Here is a 24,636-nt window from a genome sequence, read left to right as displayed (position 1 = left end):
GAAAATGACAACCCAGCGACTGCAGAAACTTCACCGCTGGACTTCCCTGATGATGCATCTCTTTTTCCTTTTTATCAAAGTTTTTCAATTTTCAGCAGAACAGCTTTTTCCACACAGGAGGTCCATCGATTAAACACAGTGAGGTGCGGACAGGTAATCTGAATGTTTGGGAGAAGCGGCGGACGACCACTGTGGGGTGTATGACAGCACAGCCGGGGGCATCGAGCCCTTTTCATCTCTCCTTCAAACCAAGTTAACTTGATAAAGTCAAAGCAATCAGCCAACAGCCTCCGTCTGGTTATCTGGTGCTGTTCTCTTGATTCTGAAGACAGAGCCAAATTAGATAGTGCCAGCGGTGTGTGCTCTCTCAGAAAGCTCTGGGCACACTTCTCAGTTACAGCACATGAATGTCAGTCAAACAGGTGAATCGACCTTTCTTGTGATGGGAAAATTGATAATTGCACATGTTTGTGATAGTAGACGTTCTGTGAACATTTCTATGGAAGAGACATTAAAAAAACAAAAAAAAAACCACACACACCTTTCCTGCTAATTTGTAGTAACATATTTCCAACATATGTGTGCATACCGGTATATTCGAGAGAGAGAGAGAGAGAGAGAGAGAGAGAGAGAGAGAGGGGAAGAGAGAGAGAGAGAGAGAGAGAGAGAGAGGAAGAGAGAGGCAGTAGAACGTCTCCTTGTACTTTCTACAGAGAAAAAAAAAGGCAGAACACTTCTGTCAGCACAAAGTGAGTTTAGCCTTTTCTCCTCTCTAATCCTTCCTTGGGGTGAGCTGCCATAATACCCCATCACCACACAAAACATACACACACACACACACACACACACACACACACACACACACACACACTCACTCACACGCTGCCTCCCACGCACACAGCCCTCCAATTTTCGTTCTCTCTCCCTGCTCCAGTGGGATGCAGGTCTTGCCCATAGTGGGAGTAATTAAAGCATAAAACTAGCTAGACTCTGACCAGCGCGATGACCTGTTGGGCCACACAGTGGGTTTGATTCAGGTGCACTGAGGGCGGCTGGGGGATTTGTGGGAGGGAAGCGATACAATGTACAAGCCTCTCCCTGAGTCCCCGATGAGAAGTTTTATCTTTGAGGAATGTATGAGGCTGCTCAGTCTTCTAAACAACAGACACTCCCTCTTTCACCAAAGTCAATGGCGTCTCTTCAGGCTTTGCCTCTTTGCACGTTTTTCGAAAATGTGTCTAAACCAAATTTAAAGAAAGAAAGAAAGAAAGAAAGAAAAAAAAACACCCATATTTTAGACGTGAGGCTTGACATTCATTATGCTAATGCAGTTTTATTTTCCAGAAATCAAAACAGCAACAAAAAATTTTGTACTGATTTTGTGCCTGTTGCTACAAAAGAGTGTGACCTTTTTACTATGCATCCCACAGTGGAGCTTACACAGTGAAAAGCCATTCAACTTTGGTCTCAGAGTTTCAGGAAGAGGCTGTGACAGCATCCCCCCACCTTTCCCCTCTATCAATACAACTAGGGCGTTTCTTTGAAACAAAAGGCTAGGAGCGCTTCTGGCAAGAGAAAACAGAAAACAGAGCAATATCCTAATGTGAACCTCTTTTATGAAAAAGAAAAAAAAAAACGAGATCGTGCAAACTGGCTCTTTTGAAGTATTCTAACGAGCATTAATTACTGGGAATAACGCTCGGCAAATATCCATCTTAAATAACTGTCATCTAACAGTTAAGGAGATGACATAGTAATTCAGTGTAAAAGCCAAGACAAATGTCTTGGCAGGTGGAGCACACGCAAAAACACAACAACACACACAAAAGATTTCTGAGGAAAATTTCTTTAAATATGTAACAGAAATTAAAGTCTTGTGTTAGCATATCTCCCTGAGGCACCCTCTTTAAAAGGCTTTCAAAGGGAACAACCTGAATATGTATGGTATTATTTTGAATGTGGTTTAAATATTTAATAAGCTATTACAGTTGCAAAGGTTGTTCTTTCTGTTTATCAAAAATCCCCAAAACGACAGCTAGACAAAATAAACAACTGCAGCTTTTTAAACATTGTAGAATGTCCAAAATCGGTAACAAATCAGAATTTAAAAAAAATAAAACTTGACTATTTGGCTGAGGTTACTGACTAGACACCTGACTGAGGAGAAATATATATACTAAAAAAAACACTTTGGTTCTGCAATTTCTCACTTCTGCTCTCAAATTACTCTGTAAGTGTGTGAGACTGTCTGTTCTTTTCATTCTATATACACATGAGATACAGAAACAGTCAGGATATCGTTGGCTGAGCATCATACATTCAAAACAAAAAAAAAGATCTGCACCAGAGCATACGCAAAGCATTCAAGTCCATTAGATACAGAACAGTGCATGAAACAAATCAATGCATATCAAATTCTTCTATGGTCAGCTACAGTACCCTTCCCATTCTCTCGAGCCTCACAAAAGGAACCTCAAACCCAACTGCTCAGCAGAGAGAGACTGATTGTCACGGGTCACGGCTAATGTCGGAACAATCGCACGCCCTTGAAATGGTGTTCTCTTCAACAGGCCGACAGTCCAGAGACAGATGCATCTGTGACCATAGCCCTGCTTAAATATGCTAGGCCCAACTGTCAAACAACAAGTCCTTCTATACTTGGCTGATTAGGACACAAGAGTGTACCACGTCCCCCGTGCTCAAAGACTCCTCTCTGTCACTCTCTCTCTGTTGCTCTCGCTCTGTCGCTCTCTCTCTCTCCGTCGGTCTCTCTCTCTCTCTGTCTCTCTCTCTCTCTGTCTCTCTCTCTCTCTGTCTCTCTCTCTCTGCATTTAATTCATGTAAATCTTGACATTATATTATCTTTAAATAAGAACTGTCGGCAGTCTTTCAGATTTTGTGGTAGGGTTTAACATAGCTGTTAACTGTTGTTTTACATCTGGAAGTGGTCTGCAGGTGTTCTGTTTTTTGGGGGCTTTTTTTCGTTCCTCGACCCTGACGATAACTAAAGCAAAAGACAGAATTCTTTTCTGACATTTCAACATGATAAAGATGTCGACCTTGCTTGTAGCCTTGCCCTTTTGTTTTGCGTTTCGATAGCAACTACGCTAATGGAAAGTACGTAATAAACAGATGACATTAATGTATTCAAAACTTTCCTCGTGGCAAGAGCACTAAGTGAATTTTTGTGCTAATTTTGGTTAAAATTAGCACAAAAATGGTTAAAAAGTTTAAAATATGAAAACATTTAGAGGAAAAAGTTGAACAGCCATTGAACAACCCTCAAATTTCTGAGACCGTATTTACATAGCTCACCTCCTGTATTTAAAAAAAAAAAAAAAAAAAAAGTGAAGGGCATTTGCTGAAAACTTTGGTTTCTTTTTGATTTTGGTGTATATCTGGGCTATAATTTAAAAAGAGAACTGAGTCCAGTGTCCAATATTGAGGCTTAAAGTAATTCTCTGGGATTTACACTGTGACAGTATTGTGGTTATCTACTGCATGTGGTGCTACATGATAGGGTTCCATCTTACATATGAAAAGATTGTTAAGATCTTGTTTTGAGAGAGGGGGTGGAGGGGCCTTTGTTTCTCCTGCTTACCTGCATGGAGTAGAGCCCCTGGGTCAGACACAACCATCTTCCTCATTCTGTTCAAAAAGATCTTGCAACGCAAAACGACTGAATTTACTGACTGATCTTCTGCTACAGAAAACAAAGAGAATGACTTAAATTTTATGGCTGCTTTAAAGGCATTGTTTTAACCATTTTCTGTTAATTCCACCCAAGAAGCCTAGAAGTTTGCACCTTGCGCCAGATTCACCAAAGTAACATTAAAAGAACTGGCGAACAAGAACCCTTAAGAACGACCAACTGGTCTGACTGCTAAATAGTCAACATGTTTGAAATTGTAAATAGATGAATCTGTTCATTAAAATTTAAGCTTAAGATCTTGATTTTTCTTCCATCATGGTGAGCTATGCATGATTCAGCAGCTTAATTAATTGCTTCATCATCTTCACAGCCATTTTAGAAAGCTGGCCATATGGTAAATCTGGCCAAAAGTGTCATTTTAAAACTGGCATGCACAGACTTATTATAAAACCACTCTGCGTGTTAACTAGAGTTAATCCTTTAGCTCAACGTCAAAGTTAACTCGGGGAGAAAATGAATGTTTTAGGCTTAAGTTTGATTAGGAATGTTAGTGGGTAGGTTTAATATATTGCCTTTATAGTGCGTTCTCTACATATCTTTCTGAACAGGTATCTTACATAATTCATTGACTAAATTAATTCACTGCTAATTCACAACTTGAGGATTTTCCAGTAACTACTATTAAAATTGAGACCGCAAGAGAAGCCACAGAGATCATTAGCATGTGATCGTGATAGCATATCTTTCTACTAAAAACTTCATTCTTTCCCTGCTAGTGCTGCACATTACAGAACCATGCCATTCATGATGAAGCATTCAAAATGCAGTAAAGTTACCGCACCAGACAAGTTTTTAAGCCAGAACTAGGTCACAGTTTGGGAAGCTAGTTACCATGATCTATAGGTCATATGTAAAATGAATTATACATACCCACTGTTTCTAGGTCAAAGAATTTCCCATTTTAGGTAATATCACTAAAAGCAAAAACTGTCCCATTATCATCTATTTTACACTCCATTTAAGCCTTTTCACACTAAAGCAAGCAGCCCATGACGTGCATTCAATGTACCAAGTGTTATGTCTCTGCAAATGGCAGATGACAAACCAATTATCAAATTAGCAGAGTAGCGTCCCTTCCACTCTAGCCCCCTTATAAAGTACCACAAAACAAAAAGCTTACTCTGTATTTGTGAACAGCTTGTGAGTATTTCACAAGTGTTTGAGGTGAGCAGTGAAATATATTTTCAGTTTCTTTGTAATAAAAAAAAAAAACAAATTAGAAAATGATGTTTTTGATGTTCAGAAAATATTAAGTAAGAAAAACAGCATTGCTTCCTTCCCATCAGAAACACAGCATGAATTCAAGTTAAAACTGAACAATATCATCAATCACAATGGATAACAACATTTTGGGAAATCTGATCTGTGCTTTAGAGCAAATGTAATGGAAGAATACTATGAACAGGCTAGGGAGAAACCTCTTCGAACACTTCTGACCTTGAAATGTCAAAGCTTTAAAATCTTTACACTGCTCTGCCTGAGACTGGCAATTAATACTGTATCAGCCCTGTCGCTCTGCACTAGGGGATGACATGGACATACAATATGCATTACTTACATTCAGCCTACAAAAAGCTCATCTACTCACTAGCAATAACCTCACTCTGTGGTTAATATCTTTTTGAGAGAATCCTCTCAGATGCTGGCTTTTGTGGAAAAAAAAAAACACCACCACTGTAGGCGTAATACATGTCTATAATACACAACATGGCAGCTCTCTAAAGAGTCATTAAGACCCAAGCTGTTGTCTCGTACCTTTCCATTGACTCAAAGCATACTCTTGTAGCCACAAAGGCTGAAAGACAGGATGGACATCCTTCAATTTTTCCATATTTATTACACCATGAAGCCCAACATAGGTACTAGCATTAAAACGGACACATTTGACAATAACTGCGCTCTCATGGCAATTTAACTGAGCCAAATGCCATCCTGGTAATTCTCTGTTTCATTGAGAGCCTATAAACTGCAGTGCTGTACATTTACAAGGCATCTAATGAAATTAGTCTCTACTATTCTGCAGGATACAAGCACAATCACATGACTTGGTGGCTTAATTTAAGGTACGCGTGTTAAATGCATGTCTGGCCCTGGCCACATTGGATAAAGATAAAAGTGATTTCCAGTTTTCCTCAGGGGGGGTATGTGCGCGTGTGAACGGATATAAAACAACATTCTCTGGGCCTCTTTTATGGTAACCCGTTTCCAGCAGCTCATGAATGCAGTTCTATCAAGTTCATATCTAATGACACCATGGTCAAGCTCAGTACTAGCTATTATTTCCTACAATAATTAGATCCAGTCCACTGAGATCATTTCACATCCTGGCAAAAGGTCCCAAGCTAAAACATACTGGGGTAACATTCCTTTCATGATCTTCCCCACCTGCTGTTGCACTAATGAAGGCATTTCCACTCCACCAACAAAGGAACAGTACTCTGATTTTCCTTGTGGATAACCCTTATTGATAATACTCGCACAGAACAGCGTATCTTAATCAGTCTTTGTCTAAGAATCCGTTTAGTTCATTTAAATGAATCTCCAGAGTCTCCCCTCCGTGCGGTACACTTAGAGTCTGGTCTCATAGGTCTTTTTATATGGCTAATAATGGAGTTGCTTAATACTGACCCATGACAGGGATCAGAGAAGCAGTGCAGTGAAGTGGTCTCCGGAGTCATTCTGAGGACGTGTCCCGCACAGTTATTGTCCCACACCTGAGCAGCTTCATAATATTTGTTTTGCACTGGTGTGAGACTTAGACTGGAGGGGACAGAGTGAAACCTCCTCCTTCTTCAGCACGTCAAGGCAGGATTAAGAAATACAGTACCTTCGTCTTCTATAAAATCGCACATTTCACATCCAGATCTCCAGACGAGACTCTATGCAGCTAATCGATAGTAAAACTTGGGATCACAGGCAGGTGGATATAGCAGCGATTATGGAGGCACAAACCCACTTCATGCTTTATGTATAAAACAGATACCACAGCACAGCTGTTTCAGCTCTGTGGATTTAAGAATCCTAATAACATTCGAAGTCCACATATACACACGCCAAAAATCTCTATCTTTCAGGGGGCCCTCTGAGGAAAACATGAAAAAAAAGGAGAGGAGTCCAAGTAACATGGCTGTAGTTTACTGAGTGAGAGTCAGGTTACGACATGGTGGTAGACAGAGAGCAAACACCCCGAGGGCACCTGAGTATAGAGAAAATCATGTGAGATCCTAGAATGCCTAGGATTACACTTCCATTTTTAATCAGTGCCCAGGTTGGCTCCTCAAGGACCAGAATCTTGCTGTTTTTTGATCTCATCCCATAATTAGAGGCTGACCAGACACAAGTACTTTTTTTTTTTTTTTTTTTTTGGACACATACGAAATCAAGCATGCAAGTAAACATGTGCTGGCAGGAAACAGCAGGTTTAGGACACAGAATTTGATAATATTACTCTTCCCACTGATTAACTGGTTGCGCCTCTGAGCTAATATGACCAAATATCTAATCCAAAAACAGCTTCATAAATAATAAATAAGCCCAGCTATTGCTCACAGCAGAGACGGGGGGTAAACAGATCAATAAAAAGGTGAGGATTCTTAGACTCCTCCATTCTAAATCGGAAACCCATTGAGAGGAAAGCTTTTGTATCCTGTGGAACGCTGTGGGTTTTCCATACTGGCCCCACGGGACTTCCGAGAAGTACTCAAACATCAGTACCCCCATGTTTTTCAATTAATGGCCACTGGTGAGAATTTAATTCTGTATAAACTTTTAAGTTGCACTGTTAGAAATGGCATGCATTAATATTCTTTGGTTGGAAAGTCGTTAATTGCAAACAGGCTGGTTTTTCAAACACAGTCAAAGTAATGACCTTTTGCGATACTGTCTTTCATTCTAACAAGCAGTGTTTCAATCTTAAACAAACCCACATAAACAGAATAAGCCTTGAATGCTCTAGGCATTACTGAGCAGTTTTTAAATTTATGCGCATCAAAATATTTGAGTATGTGAAAAATTTGCATTAATGACAAAAAACAAATCAGTTAATGATTTCTCTGAGGTTTCGTCAAGTTGGAGATTTTTTTTTGTTTTGTTTTGTTTTTGTTTTTTAGATCATGCAGAAAAAAACAGCCTGAAAGGGTTTTCAAGGGATTCTGGGGCAACAGATAGCAAGGATATGTTATGGACAGATTTCTCACCTCCAAGCAGTTTGGACTGACAGTTGACAAATTCTGGCTTCCTGTCTGTGCTATGCCGCTGGCAGGTGTGGTGAAGGACCTGAACGAATGTGCATTTCTCACCGGCGGAGCCTGCGACCCACTGGTCAAAGGCGTTGTCAAACATGAGGTCGAACTCGGGACAATCCTTTGACAGTCCAAAAAAAAAAAAAAAAGGGGGGGGGTGAGAAAAAGGGGGGCAAGAGAAAGAGAAGAACAGAGATGACAATAACACAACATCTTCATGTACACCACAGTAGCTAAACACGTTAAAAAGTAACTAAAACAGGTTCAAAAAAGTAATTAAGTTGGGGGAAAAAATGGTTCGAAACCAATGTGAGCAGTGACGGGACCCAACAAAGCTGGAAAAAAGGGAATAAAGGGCAGAAGATCAGGGATGGGGATTGGGGATAAACATGACAGGAACCTACAGGGAGTTGAGTTTCAGGAGACAGCCCACCACTGAGAATAAAAGATCACAGAGATCAATCAGCCCATCCCCCTTGCCCTGTTATCCGGACCCCCCCCCCCCCCCCCCCCCCCCCCCCCCCCCCCCCCCCCCCCCCCCCATTACAGAGACAGAGCTCCCCCCTACAAAGACAGGATACAGAGACACTCACTCGATTCGGGTCGATGCCGTTCACCTGTCGAAGTTGGTCGATGCTCCACTGCGATCTCCGGACAAAAGACGAAGAACCTTCAAACTGTTTGACCTTCGTGATAGACACCTGGGAGGGTTTCTTGTTGGTCACTGGAATAAGAGAAAGAAAAGGGGTTAAAAAAAGGGTACTTGATATGGGTGTCAGGTGCCTTACTTGTTAGGATTAATGACTGGGACCAAAATGGTCACTATTTCAATAGCAAAGTGCACAGGCCTGCAGGTCTTAAACGAGACAAACCAATAAGTTTGTTATTAGTCCTCTCCCACCCCCCAGGCAGTCACTGCAAAGCCAGTTCATTAAAACTAAAATGAATTTCTTTTTCCATAGCTAACTGTCTGAGGTTGGGAGGTCATTTTCTGTGACTATGTGCGAAGAATTTTTTGGACTGAGTTTCAATGTTTTAGAGAGCACATGCTTTGACCACAGTCATGAGAACTAAAACAATGGGAATGACCAGCTTCCTCCTGCATGAGTCACAGAAACGGAAATGATTCTGGTACAGCAGAGCTTTCATTTCACAGCTTATGAAAACCTCACAAGTTTACAGGAAATCTCAGACATGAGACGGCAATCCAAATGTCACCAGACTGAATGCCATCCAGAGTTTACGCGGGCCATTCTCATGATACCACAGCCTTAAGGCAATATTAGCTTGTAGTCTCTTAATACAAATGGGTACTTGAAAGAATTTATACAATAAACGGCTAAATCAAACAGAGCTGTAAAAACACACACACACACACACACACACACACACACATACACACACGCATACACATAAATCCATGGAACATAAGACCTCATACAGTCTAAGCAAAAGTCTTATGGTGTGCCAGTCATCTCTCTACATTCTTCTTCTCTCTAAGTTTGTACATTCCAGAACATTCCATTTTGGTGAGGGGATCAAAGAACAGTGTTTACAGATCACACTGCTCCCAGTTCCGCTGTGGGGCCACAGACCCACTGTGGCTTCTCAGAGAGAGAGTTCTGCTTCTGTGCTGTTTACATAGCCCTGTGGGCTCTTCACTGTTTCCACTTTGTCTCTCTCTCTCACATGGGCCGGGTCAGCCCTGCCTAGGACATCTGTGCTATGAGCCACACTCTTACACAAAAACAGGTCTGCCTGTTTTGCTTATCATTACATAAAGCTCTTCACTGGAATCCCAAACCAAACCCTTTCTCATAATGGCTCCCATGTTCTTCAGAGAGGACAGTGTGAGATATCAGCATTTGCAGGGCCCCTGTATCTTGTGACCTAAGCAGAGCACAGTGTTACCCGTCTTTGTTAAGAAGTACCTTATACTCTCATATAATCCTGCAACTTCAGTGCACTTGTATGTGTGTATTACAGCACTGCAGAGGTAGCCTATTAACTAATCCCTTCTCCTGCTAGAATCGGTGGGAAATGACTAGCTGGTGTAATGTGTCTGTATGAACCTCAACACTGTACCTGCCCAGGAATCAGGTATGGATCTCTAACGCCTTGATAGAAATTGATTTTATTTTATGTTATCACAAGTGTAAAATGAAAGAAAGAAAAGAAAGATGAACTTCTGTCTGACCTTGGAGGCAGTGTACATATACAGCGGCTTCATAAATCAACAACACAGAAAGAACGAAAGAGAGAGAGAACAATTTTCAAGAAAACAAACCAACCATGCCATTACTTTACAGCACTGCACAGACCCTGCCTGATGAGGCTTAGTGTGAGAGGATTCAGTGACAAAGAGATGGATAGAGAGATCAGAAAAAGAGATGGGGGGGGGGCAAGAATGCTTTTGCTGGAAATGAAAACACTAGTGGTTCTACCGACTCTCCTCTGGATACAGTGGCAATGAGTTGCTGAGCATGATGAAATCTGTGACCTGCCTGTTGATGAGTCACCGCCAGACACGACACAGCGCTGCCACTTACAATGTTCTCCAAATATTTATCGCCTGGATTTAAACTGCCTTGACAGAGCATGGACTGTGGCAAGAACTAAACGGTAACATATAACACATACTGCCAGGCATGAACTTTTTTTAAAAGAGTTATTTCATTTGAGGAAAACAACATGACTGAACAATGTAATTATTCTTGGGCTCTACGGACAGTTCTACAGATAGAGCGTGTTGTCAGCTTTGACTGACTCAACACCATATTCCCACAGATTGGCAGTATATAACCACAGGATTTCTTGGAAAGCTATTTCTTCAAAATATTCAGCCTGATGCCAGGGTCTGAACAGCACTTACAGAACACCAAGAAAAAAAAATGGAAAGCAGAGACAGCATTAGGGGGGTGGGGAGGGGGGGGACATCTTTAATTACCCATCTGAGAGGTGAGACACACTTGAGCCGTCTGTACTGTTTTTGTCTTTAAATGGAGAGCAGGCTACGAATTTCCAACCCCTCATTTAGGTGAGTCACAGTTAACCACTCAGCTCTCTGGTACAGGCTGTCTCTTTTTATGCACTAACACGCTTATCTGAAAATGCTCAAACACTTAAGTTTAAAAGTTTACCAAAAAACATCATACCAACACCACTTTGTCTGATCTAATCAAATCATCTCAGAGAGAGAGAGAGAGAGAGAATTTTATAGACAATTAAACAATTTCAAATACTCATATTTCTTGCAAAGAATGAAAACAACTCATCATATCTGATTTACCACTAATTGTGAACAGATGCAGTCCGCATGTACTATGTCTATCATGTCTACGATGAGGTAAGGGCTAGTAACTGTAGTGTGAACACTGCTGGAACCATTTTGTCTTCAATGCAAAGTCAGTGAATGGGTATGTGCTCGGATGACACCATTTCATTTCTTCGGCAAGGCCACCTGGCTGTTACACACAGACACACACACACACACACACACTCACACACACACACACACACACACACACACACAGCTTTTCCAACACTTCTCTCTCTGACAAAATATTATCATAGTGGAGATTTATAAGAAAGGAATATGAGGAGCAAATGGCCAAGAATATAAAAACAATTAAAGGACAGAAATTATTTTTACTTGTAATGTAACAAAGGTCCACATATTTCATAAGGGTAAGTGGACAACAGCAAACAAAGCAGCAGAGAGGAGGAACCAACACAGAGCTACGAGCCAAGCTAAATCAAAGCAAACCCAACAACAGGCCTAAAAACAACAACAAAGTGAACCAGCCTAATTTAAAAAGACAGATTGTTTTTTTCTGTTGTGTATTTTTTTTTCTGTGCATTGGGGACCACCAACACAAGTGTGAGATGGAGGAGCACACTGATTCCATTAGATCATTTGACTGGCTCTCAGGAGTCCTTAACCCCCCACCCCCACTCACGAACACACACACACACACACACACACACACACACACACACATGCACACATTCACACACACGCAAATACACACACACACAGACACACGCATACACACACAGACACACGCACAGACACACACACAAGCGCATACACACACACACAGACACACGCATATATACACACACACAGAGACACACGCATACACACACACACACAGAGACACACGCATATACACACAGAGACACACTTACAGTACAAGGCTTCTGTTCAAAAGCAAAAAAAACCCCAGAAATCTCAGCATGGCTTTGCCAGTACACATGCTCAAAACCAAGCACATAAATGAACCAACATTACTAATATTTTTTTGCTGCTGTCTTCTGACACTGTCTCACATAACTGCTTGAATCCCTGGACCCTGTTACACTACATCTGCTTTGGATGTCCAGAAAGGATCATCTCATAAGATAACTGACTTTCAGAGACAATAACAACAGACTAATAATGACAAAGAGGCGCCATTCAATCTGCACTATGCTTTTTCACAGTTGTGAGACTGTGTCTGCCCTCTGGCAGAGGTCAAGCCAGACACAAGTCTTGACCCAGACTCAAACCCCTACTAACTCATCAGCAACACTTCATGTATCAGCTTCTATCAGCTTTCCCCACCAGACGAAAGGTGAACCACTTTAAGCCCCCTGGTTAACAGCTCTTTTCAAGTTTAAGACAAGATGTTTGAACTGTTGTAAGATTTAAAAAGCTTAATGACTTCCTACCATCCTGAGTAACAGTAAACTCAATGTAATGTCAGTCAAACAGAGGAGCAATCCCAACTCACGACTCACACACTGTAGCAATATTAATTCTACAACTGACATGCCCTACCCAGACCAGAATCCAGTAGCCACTGTGTTGTAAAACTCTCACTGCCCTGTGTGTGTGTGTGTATATGTGTGTTTTTGTGAGGAGGGGCCGTGGGGGGTCATTTGGTCCGTTTATCAGTGCAGAGGGAACGGCAGACTGGCAGACAAGAGGGAGAGAGAGATGAAAGAGCTTTTTGATTTGAGCAGCTCAGCTCTTTCTCCAGCCCAGCATGTTGAATTTCAAAGCAATTCCACCGCCAGGTGTGGCAGAAGCCCTCTCGAGAAATCAGACCCCACAGAGATACCCCTCTCAAGGCTGGCACCGGCGCTGGGTTGCCATGGTAATCTCATCAGCATTGCAATAAAAACACCTGTTTAAAGGGGCTGCTGCCTGATACAATAATGGCAGGAAGATCACGTCACACGTGTTTACCCAGACATCAACCTCAGGCTTTGAAAAACTCCCTTTTCACTTTATAAATGGAATTCTCTTACTGAAGTTAATGCGCAGAACTCAACACTCCACACGTCTGGATGATCAACATCCCAATGCCCTTCTCTTTTCTCCCTGAACAGCCAGATGAAAGACACCAACTCTATTCTGTATAACATCATGATACCTATCCTCATCATAGCTTAACAAATAAAAAATCAGGCAAAAGCAATCAAAACTATTTAAAGCGTAAAATGTTAAAAGATGGCAAACATTTCAAAATATAGATGAGCAAGCTGCAGTTTCCGTTTTGGATTTGGCCTACCCTATTTTTTATAGTGTTTTTGGTAACGAGTTTGTTTTTTCCTCTTCTTTTGGTCACTTAATGATGTGGATGTTGCAGGCAGGACATCCTTTCTACCAACAAAACCTAATTCCCCTCCAGAAATCAGTAGCTGATTATCTATCATATTCTCTTTGATGCACCAAAAATCACATTTAAACAATTTTTTTCCCCCGTGAAATATGTGAGTCAAGCAAATGTCACATCACAAGAATTCCAACACTTTGACCTCAAACATCTCATTAATCTTGTTTTTACTTTTTTATTTTTACTTTTTCTTCTGGCAAAATGAGTGTTTTGCAGTAGAGTCCATCGTGGGGTGGTTCTGTCAGCGAAACAGGAGTAACTGATGCTATGACATCAATCTATATGTCCATGAAAAAGAACTCTCACACAAGTTGGATATTTATTATGCTATCTGTGTACAATTATTACTGTTTTTTATGCATTTGAGAGTCACAAATCAGCTTTTACGGAATACTAAGACTGACCTCTCTTACTGTTGGTGATCATCTCAAATTTTTAGTTTGTGCAAAGCAGATAGTACCTTTTGGACAACAGAATACAGCTGAGGTGAGCACAAGAACAGAGAGGATGAAAGAATTGAAATGAAACAGGATGAAGGACAGGATGATCTCCACTCAGTTAAACCCAGAGGCCTTGAACAGACATGCCTGTTCGCTTCCAGAGCCGTTATTAGACCAGACTGTGCTTTCCCTCTTGTAAACACTTTTCCAATCACACTTTCTTTCTCTCTCTCTCTCTCTCTCGTTCTCTCTTTCCTTTTTCTCTCTCTGGCTGAGTCTGTAATTACAGATCTGTTATAAATGATGGTCTCTCAGGCAGCAAAGGAACACTAAGTGATTCTTTAACCGGATTTGTTGGTAGGGGGTGGGGAAGGGACTTTGTTGCCGTTGGCTAAACCACCCAGAAAACAATCGCGTACAGTTGATTCTCTTTCTCACACACACACAGACACACACACACACTAACAATTGGGGGTGGGGGGGCTCACAGCATCCAGGCACATGACCACAAGAGAATGGGCAGATGAGCAGAAGCCTTTTGGTTTAGGAGGGGGGAAGACAATGACTCACTCAGTTGTCGTTTGACCGAAAAAGAGCAAATAAATCACATGGGGCATATAGATCAGAGCCTCAATAGGACAAACAGTCTTACATGACTAGGTCCTGCTTGTCTATGGCTGTCAAGTCCACCATGGGTTCATTCATTCAGACAATTTTCATATTAATCACTCCAATGCCAAACAAATGGATCAGGCGATGAAAGGACGACTGGAAACAAGACACATACTCAGAAGTCACCCAAGCATGTTTGCTTTGATTTTTTTTTTCTTTTTATCTGCTGAGAACACTCAAACAATGACACATTCAAGGTTATTTTTACATTCTGCAAAGCTCCTGCCATTGAAAAGGCATATAATCTTGTGAAATGGAAATTAACTGAGAGCTTCTGACCAAAAGTCTTGTTTTATCTTCAGAAATGTCATTCTTTTTGTTATTCAAATAAGGCACATCCTAACTTGCAACAAGGTGCCCAAGACCAGGATATAATGACATATTACATTTTAATATTAATGACTTCTACTGTTTCTTTGGACCAGTTACATCTCCTTTAATAAGAAAACATTCCTTGACAGTTTGACAGTGTCACCATTAGACGGGGAATATAAAAGCCTACATCCCGCTCCTAATTGATGTATAGGTCAGTTTTCCATTTTCTTGAGCAATATGATTTTTCTACCCAATTACCCACATGCAAAATATCAATTATACAACCGGGCTAATTGCTTTTAAGAAGCGCATGTGGCAGCCAAAACACATACTACAATGACAACAAACCATTTACAATAAAGTAATACCGGAACATTTTGGGGTTTAATTGTGTGAAACCAATTTCATTTAGCATGCACAGTATGACAACCTCACAGGGGAATTCTTCAAAACATTCCAAAAGTTGACATTATATAAACTTCTTAATGTTCCTATGAGGGGAACTAAAAAATATCTAAACAGAATGCAACAGTTAGGCTGACTTGAAGACTGTAACAGCAACACAAATAACTGACAACTATTTCTTACACAAAAGATGTAAGATGTATGTATTTTAGTTAGAAAGGCAAACTCTCTCAATTCCTTTAAAACAAAACTAAAGACTTATCCATTTTCTCGAACTAATGCATGATATAATTTTGATTTGACTTTGTTATAGACATGTAAAGCCCTTTGAGACTATAAATAGTGATATTGGGCTCTAAATAAATATTATTATTATTATTATTATTATTATTATTATTATTATTATTAAAAGATGCAGAGAACACCCTTCAAGACTCTAGTATTTCTTACCCTGAGGGCAATTTTCACCTTGTGACTGGTTCCAAAATATACAAAAATGGGATTATAAAAGTACTATATTCATTAAATGTCTAGTACTAGTAGTAGCAGTAGTAGTAGTAGTTTTGTAGTAGTAAAAACAAATCTAATTAAAGCCTCTCTCGACCAACAGGACACTAAAGAGACTGAAAGTTATTGGGAAATGATGTACAGCAGCAGCCTTTTACATGAATAGGGCAGTCCTAAAGTCGGACGCCTAGAATACATAACTACAGAGAGTCCTCTAGAAAAGACCTAAAGCCTTCATGAATAAAAAAAGAGGCTGTTTAAACCCTTTATGACGTGTAATGCAGTGAGGGTGTCACTGCTACTGATTAGCACTTAATCAGAGACGGTGTTGATGAAGTCGAGAAAGCACATGGGAGGCAGGTAGGAGGAATAAAACAAGACATGGCGGTCTGAATTTTTATTGAGTCTGCCCTGAACACCCACGATGGACCAAGGACATTGTAAAGAACACTTTCCGCTCCAAAAACAAGCAATGAAGTGTTTAAGAGAGCCTAAGCCTGTTAAGGAAGAAAGCGGAAAAGTGAGAATCAAACCATTATACTGTCAAGAGTGTCATTAAAACAACACAAAAAGCAATTTCTGCAGCAAAAACTGTTACCAAGGCACTCAGACTTGATTCCTCTTATCCGTTGTCTGGCAAATTTACACAGCACATAAAAGCTGTCCTCCAAGACTCCAAATGTGCTATGCAATCTAAGCACGAGGTTATGCTTTACCTGAAAAGCAAACTTTTCTATGTAAAATTAGCAAAAAGGGATTTAATGAAGGATTAAATTGCTCATATAGAAATTCTTTAATTATGTTCTCCTGGTACAGTTGAGACGTTTGCGTCAAATCAGACACACTTTTTAAAGGACCTTTTTGTGTTTCAAGTTCAATGCAAAATATCTTGCAGTGTGAAAGATTGTGGCATGTAAAGTGCTTTGGTCAGCACAGACTCAGTAAACTGTAAGAGCATGTGTATTCAGTCAGATGAATAGTCTGTTGATGTCTAGTACATTTCAGGCCATTTCATTATCTCTTTTGTATTACCACAGCAGGGGACAAGTCTGTGAGAATTTAGCTGGACAGGGCTCATAACAAGACAGTTTGTTAGGTTCATAGAACAACTGTAATCCATCAAACACCAGGCTGACACTACCCACAAGAGTATTCATCTAGAGCACGGCTTCCCAACCGCGTCTGTCAACTGAATCTCTTCAACCAAGATTATTTTCCTAAACCACTCCCTCGAGTTTTGATTTATTAAAATGCATATTAAAAATAAATTTAATCTGACAAAAAATGAATCATATGTGGGGTAGAGTAAAAAGTAAACAGAATAAACTTGATGCATTAGTCAACACCAAAATATGGGGAAAAACACAAAGACTTCAGCTCTTCCCAAACATATGCAAGCAAAACATTGAAAAATGTCATGAAAGAACCATTACCAGGCAGAAGACCACAGAGCTACACTGTGGGAACAGAGCTTAAGACATTTGGAACAGGAGAAAAAAAGTTAAATATATATTTATATATAAGAAAGTAGGAAAGGAAAAAAGAATTTAGCTGTGACTCAGTAATTCATCAGGGGATTGCTGGGTCCCTTACCTCTCATTTTTTCCCCCTAAGTTTTCTTTCTGTTCAAAATGAAACAAAAGCTTTACTGTGCAGCCCCTGACAGAAAACCAAGGACCTGCTGTTCATTTATCAAATGCTGCACCATGCAGCACTTCATAATAAAGCCATTCAGCTCCAGTCGTTGCTGGAATCTGAGTGTTCCTCCTGAGTCACTGAATATAGCATCAAATAAGCCTTCAATACCCACAGAGCACCGGTACCCCTCCATCTGCCACTTGTCTTGTTGATTTGTCTTAGAGCTGCAGTTCTCTTCAGCAAAAAAAAAAAAAAAGGAAGCAGTGATTAAAGTAACCTCAAGATGCTAAACTGTATAAAGTCTGGGATAAGTGATATTTGCATAAAACTTCTAAGGTAATTCAGTATGCTGCAATAAATAATCACATTTTTGCAGACATAAACAGAGATTAAAGCTATTCTGTTAACTTCCTTGACAATGAAATGAGAGAGAGAAGAATTTACTTATGCTATGTCACAGAAGTTGACGTGAAGTGTATTTGTATTTGAAAAATACTGACATAATTTCCGACACACCACCTGTCATTCATTGTAAAAACAACACACACACACACACACACACACATACACACATGTATTTCATCAACTAACTGTCTCTCAGAAAATTCCGGGACAACGTTAAAAGATTATGATCACTGATGAATTCCAAGAAACTTCATGATGGCTAATATTACAGGCCGTGCCACATCATGAGAATGATCCAAACAGAGATTTTTAAATAAGCAGATCTGCACAAACACCAACAGTTTGGCAAGAATACCACAGACTCCACAAACTCTAAAAGCTCTCCAATATGAGACAAAGTCTTTTTTTTCTTTTCCCCACCATGATTTCAATGAGACACCCGTTCCTAAAAAGTAGGCCCCAGATGGGGCCTGGCAGATGTGCCTGGACCGATTTCAAATACAGTCTTAACCTCCAAACGTCATTCCGACATGTGTTTGTTAACCAAGAAACCTTCAGTGATTACTTCATCAAAGAGTCGCAGCATCGCCCGCAGGATGGACAAATGTTCAAAGCCAAGAGGCTGAACAGAAAAAGCACAAGAAGACAAGTGTGTGTGTGTGTGTGTGTGTGTGTGTGTGTGTGTGTGTATACAACAGAGACAAATATGTGCAGCACAGTACCTGTCCAGAGTTCAGTCTTACAACGTAAAAACACACACGCAACCATTTAACGTTTCTCTAAGAAAATTCCAAAAGGATGAATTCCAGGAGACGTCCAGGAAAGTATCTTAGCAACACTGTTTCATTTCAAACACACACTACCGAGTTTCATGGGGCTGATATCACTCTTTTTGATCATCTGTTTCTTTCAGTTCAAGTAGTGAAATTTTCAAGGTTAGACGTATAAAGAGGAGCTGGATGTTCAGCAATGACTGGGATTTTGATAAGCAAAAACCCTTCTCCTATTCATATGGTGCAATACTAGACACTGAATGACACGGACTATCAAGAATAATTATCTTGTCAGGAAACATTCACCTAAAAAAAACCCCCCTGGCCTAACACATAACAATGTTTTGATTTATCGCAGACCAGAAAACCTAAGCATGCAAAAAAAAATACGGAAATAAAGATTTGCTTAGAAAATTTCACTTAAGACAAAGGAAGAAACAACGGTCAAAGCTCAAAATGATCAAAGTAACTGCGATGGAGTGTACTTTCCGTTCTGCTTAAAAATTTAATAAACTCATTGTAAACTCTTTCATGAATTATTTGATCTCAATTTTCCACACCCTACTGAAAATATTTATGAATTTGGAAAGGGCAACCTGATTTCCCTTCAGTATATTAAACTCTAAAGGGACGGGGGGGGGGGGGGGTGAGCAAAATTAGTTTTGCTTGAGCAACAAATGATAGCGATGAATATCTACACACAAAATGAACAAAGGTTTTTGAGTTTGACAGTTTCTGCCATATACCCCCACATGAGAGCCAAGAAAGCCACCATTTTTTGACCACAAAAAGCTGCTATAGGAACAATCTTACAGCCTGTTTCAAATTATGGGCAGATTATTTCCCACGTGATGAAAAATGCTCTGCTTTAGGGTCTTCACGCAGTCTGTGTTACATTTGGGACACCAAGCATTACAGAGATCTGCCTGTCTCAAAGCTCTATTCTCAATAGCTCCAGTTCTAACACTCTTTGAAGACCAAAGAGCCAATGAAATGTTCACTAATGAGGCACAAATCTATCCAAAAATCAAAACACCGTTCAAAGCTCTGAGACTATACCCTTTGGATATCACTTGTGGCTGAAGTGCACACAATGCAAAATTTCTTTCTTCATACAATATCATGACTCACCAGTTTTTTTAATGACATCCCAACCAGACACTTTATTTAAAACAACCAAAAAAAGTCTGACGAGTCATGAATCCTAAACAAGGACCACCACTCTCTCCATCAATTCCTTCACCATCTTTCTCTCCCTGCCTCAACAGGGACTGGTTGTCTAGCTAGCTCCACTTTTTCAGCATTACGCCGAATAATTAGAGAAACTAATCCCTGAGTTGCCTATCACGCACAATGACTGGAATAAAGGAATGAAGGAATAAGGTAGAAGTTCAGTCATGTACCCTCTGACGCTCTTCTCCCTCCCTACAGGCAGATCAATACTTATTTCAAGTGTCCAATTAGCACTGCCCATGCCCCCCAAGAAAAACTTCATCCCTCTCACTGACACATTACCATGAGCACTGAGGTCGCAGGGAATCATGGGAGAGTCCCTGGAAACAAAAAGAGTTGATGTGACAATATGTCACGGCTCCAACTTTTTGAAATGCCCTTTGACATTTTCCCTGGAGTCAGCTCACATCAAGAATGGCAGTCCGCTGGTGTTTCCCTGTACTGAGTAGGAGGTAAAATCAGCAGGAGAGCCTCTGAAACAGAACGGGCTGATAGCTAATATGTCCCTAGACATGGCTCCCCGTGTCGCTCTCACACACGCACACACAGCCAGAGACAGGCAAAATGTCCTTGGATAGAGGTCGGACAGCTACCGTGACAATGTGGTTGATTAGTTTAATGTAGTCCTTTTTTCTTTTTTGACTCCTTGTCTCTCTGTGCACTATTTCTTCATGACATGGAGAACAGTCATTAAAGAAAAGGAGGAAGGACAGGGAAGGAAGCTCCTTGAAAGTATTTCCTTCCTTGGAGCAAATGACTGAATTGAAATCAAAGGTGGATTATGTAACATGGTAAAAAATGAGAATAAATCAGAGGCAAATGATTACACAAAGGGGTTACAGTGACAAGGTGAGTTTTTTTTTTTTTAAATTGTCCACTATACATGCTGCACTGATAAAGCACAAAACACTGAAGTGCTTTTTCTAACTGAAGTATAGTCTCACAAGTCCGTCTATATTTTTGTCATCGTTTTCCTACTTTAAAGCAATAGGATCATGAAGCAGAGAAATACCTGGTTCTTAACCACGCCGGATTTCAGTCATACCCAAACGGTTTCCGGCAAAAAGGGAGCTAATGACGGCAATTTGAAGTTTTCATTTTAATTTCTAAAAAGCCAATGAAATGTATCAACCCCTCATCTATATTTGTTTTAAAGTAAGAACACAACTGTGAAAAGATAAAAAAAAAAAACAAGCAAAAGAAAACAAAATCACAAGGTGCAAAGAAAAAGTAGAAAAAATACTCTCAGATATATTGTAGCTGCTTGCGAAGCAGACAGATGAATGGATACTGCTGTGGCACAGACGTTGCTTTGTAATACCAAACAGATGATCTGACCATCAGCAGTTCACTACAATGTTTGGCTGCTCTAACACTTGAGCAGCAATTCATCTGCTGACACTGAAATTCCAGCAAGATAGAAAATCAATACACAGAGGCTCACACCCGCATCTCAACATTTTGGACAAGTAACAAGAGGGGGAAGAGAGGAAAAAAAAATCATCCTATAATTTCAATCACAAATGTCATAATGGTGCAGAAGATAGAAGAGAGCAAAATCCCTACATCCTGTGGAATGGATCTCAAATCTCTTCGGTCATGTCATATTAAACAAAATATGCACTTTTAATACATTGGAAACGACTGTGTGCTATGGTAGGATGTTGGAATAAGCCTGTATAGATCATGTCACAGTCCTTGGTGAGAAATGCCAAGGCCAGAAATAAGGCGGCACACACCAGGACACAGGGAGAGGAAGAGAAATGTCTGACATCCTGTGGCGTCCTGACAGCAGTCGAAATCTAAACAGGAGCTTTCACTGAGGGAGAAACGCCTGTCTTAATCCCGTCTAACCTTTACCAGCGACGCGCCTGTCAAAGACAGGCCGGCGGCCTGGGCAGCTGTCCGGGGGAGGCACGGGGCAGTGTTCTGAGGGACTCTTTTCTCTGACACCAGTGCTATGTGGGCTGGGACACGCATTCCATCTGTATGTCATTGCCTGGTCTGCACCTCCACATGGAGCAAGGTGGTCCTCACATATTAAGACACTCAGACACACACACACACACACAGACTCACACAAACAAACCTCTCAGTGCTTAAAAACAATAAAGATCTCAGGGAGACTTGATATGGTTAAATAAGGGTCATTATCAATATTATTATTACTATTATCATTATTGAAAATCCCACCCCTACTTTTCTAATTTTTTTTTTTTTTAAACTTTTTGTACTCCTTAAATAAACATAATATACATAACAAAGGCAACATATACAACTATAATTAGAACAAAGACAAAACTTTGCTCTAAACGTACAGCCTAAAGGGTTTTGATGGTACAGCTTTCAAGTTGTAGTTAATTAGCGCGGTCATGTCTGAGCCCGGCTTGTGTGTGTCTTTGTGCTGAGGTGCTATGAGTGTGGGGTGGGAACATATGGCATTTTGAGGACCCTGGTGGGCTGAAGCTCCAGTCCCAGCCCTCCTGCAGTGTCTGTGTGGAGACAGAGAGAGGAGGACCAGCTGCTACTCAGGGTGACCTTCATTCACACAATTAACACTGGCATCAGTCAAGCGCTTTAAAAAACTGCATGCAGACCGCATGCAGTTTCAAAACAGCCAGCTTGAAGCTTACGACTGCGCCAACACACTCACCTCAAGTAGATAAAAAAAAAAAAAAAAAAAACACAGGTTCTTTCTAGCGTTGGCAACTTTTGATTACTCTGATTCCTGAGCCTGAAAAGTAATACCCTGTTCACACTTAAAGCTTATCTGTGGAAAGGAGGCAATGGACTCACATGTAATGCCAAACATTCTGTATGATATCTAAAAGGAAGAGACATAGAAGAGTGGATTTGTTTCTGTAGTCCATGCACCAGATGCACTGAAATTGGCTGTCAGGCACTGAAAGTAACGCATAAACTCACATAACTGACGGCACTGCTCGACAGCTCTGGCAGAAAGACAATGTGAAGAGGGCTTCACTATAAGCGACTGGGAGAAATCTCAAGTATTGCAAATCAGCTTTGGAAGGATATTACCATATCCTTTCTATTTCTTTATTGCTTTAAGCTATTCAGAAGGATCTTTATCATACTGTGAAGAAAGGGTAGGAAAGGTTGACAAGTGATGTCTGGATGCTTGATCAGTCGCTTTAACAGGGAGAATGCATCAAGGAGAGGGCCTTCCTGACACAGACAACCCGCTTTTGATTAATCAAATGAAATGTCAGCCTTTATAAAATTCCATCTCTTCACAGTTCACTAAATTAGCCTGTGACTGTTATACCAATAGACTGATGTAATCTCAAGCTCTCCAGTCAGTATCGGACTGGAAATGAAATACAATTAATCACATTATTCCCGACGGGAATATCATAGGATAACATTCCATGCAACTGTTACAGTGCGATTTGGCTTCTAAATTGTTATTTACAAGTTAAAGGTTCATTGGCTACATAGAACGAACATAAACATAGCTTTGCCTAACTGGGCTTTAAATGACCTTGTTTCGTGAAGGAAGGAGAGAGATGAGGGGAGAATGTTTAGCCAGTAAATACGATGCATATCAGCTCTCAAAATCAATCTCACAGTCCAACAGGCTGAGAGTGAGGAACTTGCTAGAAAGAGAACTTTGTGGGAAAGAGCAGATGTAGGCATGGGAAGTAAAATGACATGCAGGAGATGGGTATGATGCAGTTTGGTTTCAGAAAGGAAACATCCCTGATGGAAGTGAGAGTGCGTGTTGTGTGCGACAATGTCACCAACATCCTCTTCTTTAGGTATGGACACAAGCATCCACCAACTGTGGCGGCCACAGGTTAGACTATAAGGGACTAAGATGTCAAACAAATCTATTCCTTCTGTAACCACCAAAAAATAAAATGAAATAAAATAAAATAAAATAAAATCAAATCAAATATGCGCCGGAGAACAGCTAGGATACCTTGTATGCTATCGATGTCCTCTTAAGCAAATCTGCATCTCCACAGATATAATACAGACAAAGGAGTCAGACACGAGCCAGGAAACAAAGTTCTGTGGCAAAATGGATAATTTTGTAAAAAGCGCACTCTAAGGACAGACGAGCATTAACACAAACATAGATAAATCAATTAAGCCCAAGTGCAGATCAACATAAACTAGTATTTGTCTGTTGAAATACCTTCCTTAAAATAAAAGGGATTGTATTTTTGATAGGATAAGGCTGTTCTGTAAACATGAAGAGTAAAGATAGATTTTAGCAGAGTCGCTCCTCCAAATCCATTCTTCCTCGGAGAAGTCACGACCAACGTGACGGCGAATCTTATTTACCGGTCTGTTTAATAAATGGGAGACAACCTTTTAAAAGCCGCACTACACTGGTCTTTGCCCCAGGTCCATTTTGAGGTTTACTCTCAGTTCTAAAGGCAACATCTGCTTACATCTCCTGACATCGTGGGAGTTTAACCAAGCTGTGGCCTGGAGCTTGATAAGAGACGGGGACACAAAAGGTATAATCTGGGGGAAATACTGCTGCTCTGCCACTGTGGCTCCTTTTCTATGAGGTGTTGGGCACAGATACCCCACATGACACTTCCATCATCCACATGACCCTCCTAATTTCCTATTCCTTCCTATGGGGTTAGGAAAGAG

At 40.5% G+C, this 24,636-nt stretch overlaps 1 protein-coding gene across 2 annotated transcripts in view; it reads right to left on the bottom strand.

Moving 5' to 3' along the window:
* stxbp6 (syntaxin binding protein 6 (amisyn)) overlaps window positions 1-24,636 on the bottom strand; it is a 55,115-nt gene that overhangs the window by 5,355 nt on the left and 25,124 nt on the right. For both annotated transcript variants that reach the window (XM_030775097.1, XM_030775105.1), the window contains 2 exons: window positions 8,547-8,677; window positions 7,909-8,074 (listed from right to left, as the gene is read on the bottom strand). In XM_030775097.1, the coding sequence (XP_030630957.1) occupies window positions 7,909-8,074; window positions 8,547-8,677 (297 nt within the window). The remainder of the gene's footprint in view (window positions 1-7,908; window positions 8,075-8,546; window positions 8,678-24,636) is intronic.

The sequence above is a fragment of the Chanos chanos genome, chromosome 1, assembly GCF_902362185.1.
Source record: "Chanos chanos chromosome 1, fChaCha1.1, whole genome shotgun sequence".
Classification (NCBI taxonomy): Eukaryota; Metazoa; Chordata; class Actinopteri; order Gonorynchiformes; family Chanidae; genus Chanos; species Chanos chanos.
The sequence above is the reverse complement of the archived record's forward strand: the minus strand, read 5'-3'. Positions and strand labels throughout refer to the sequence as shown.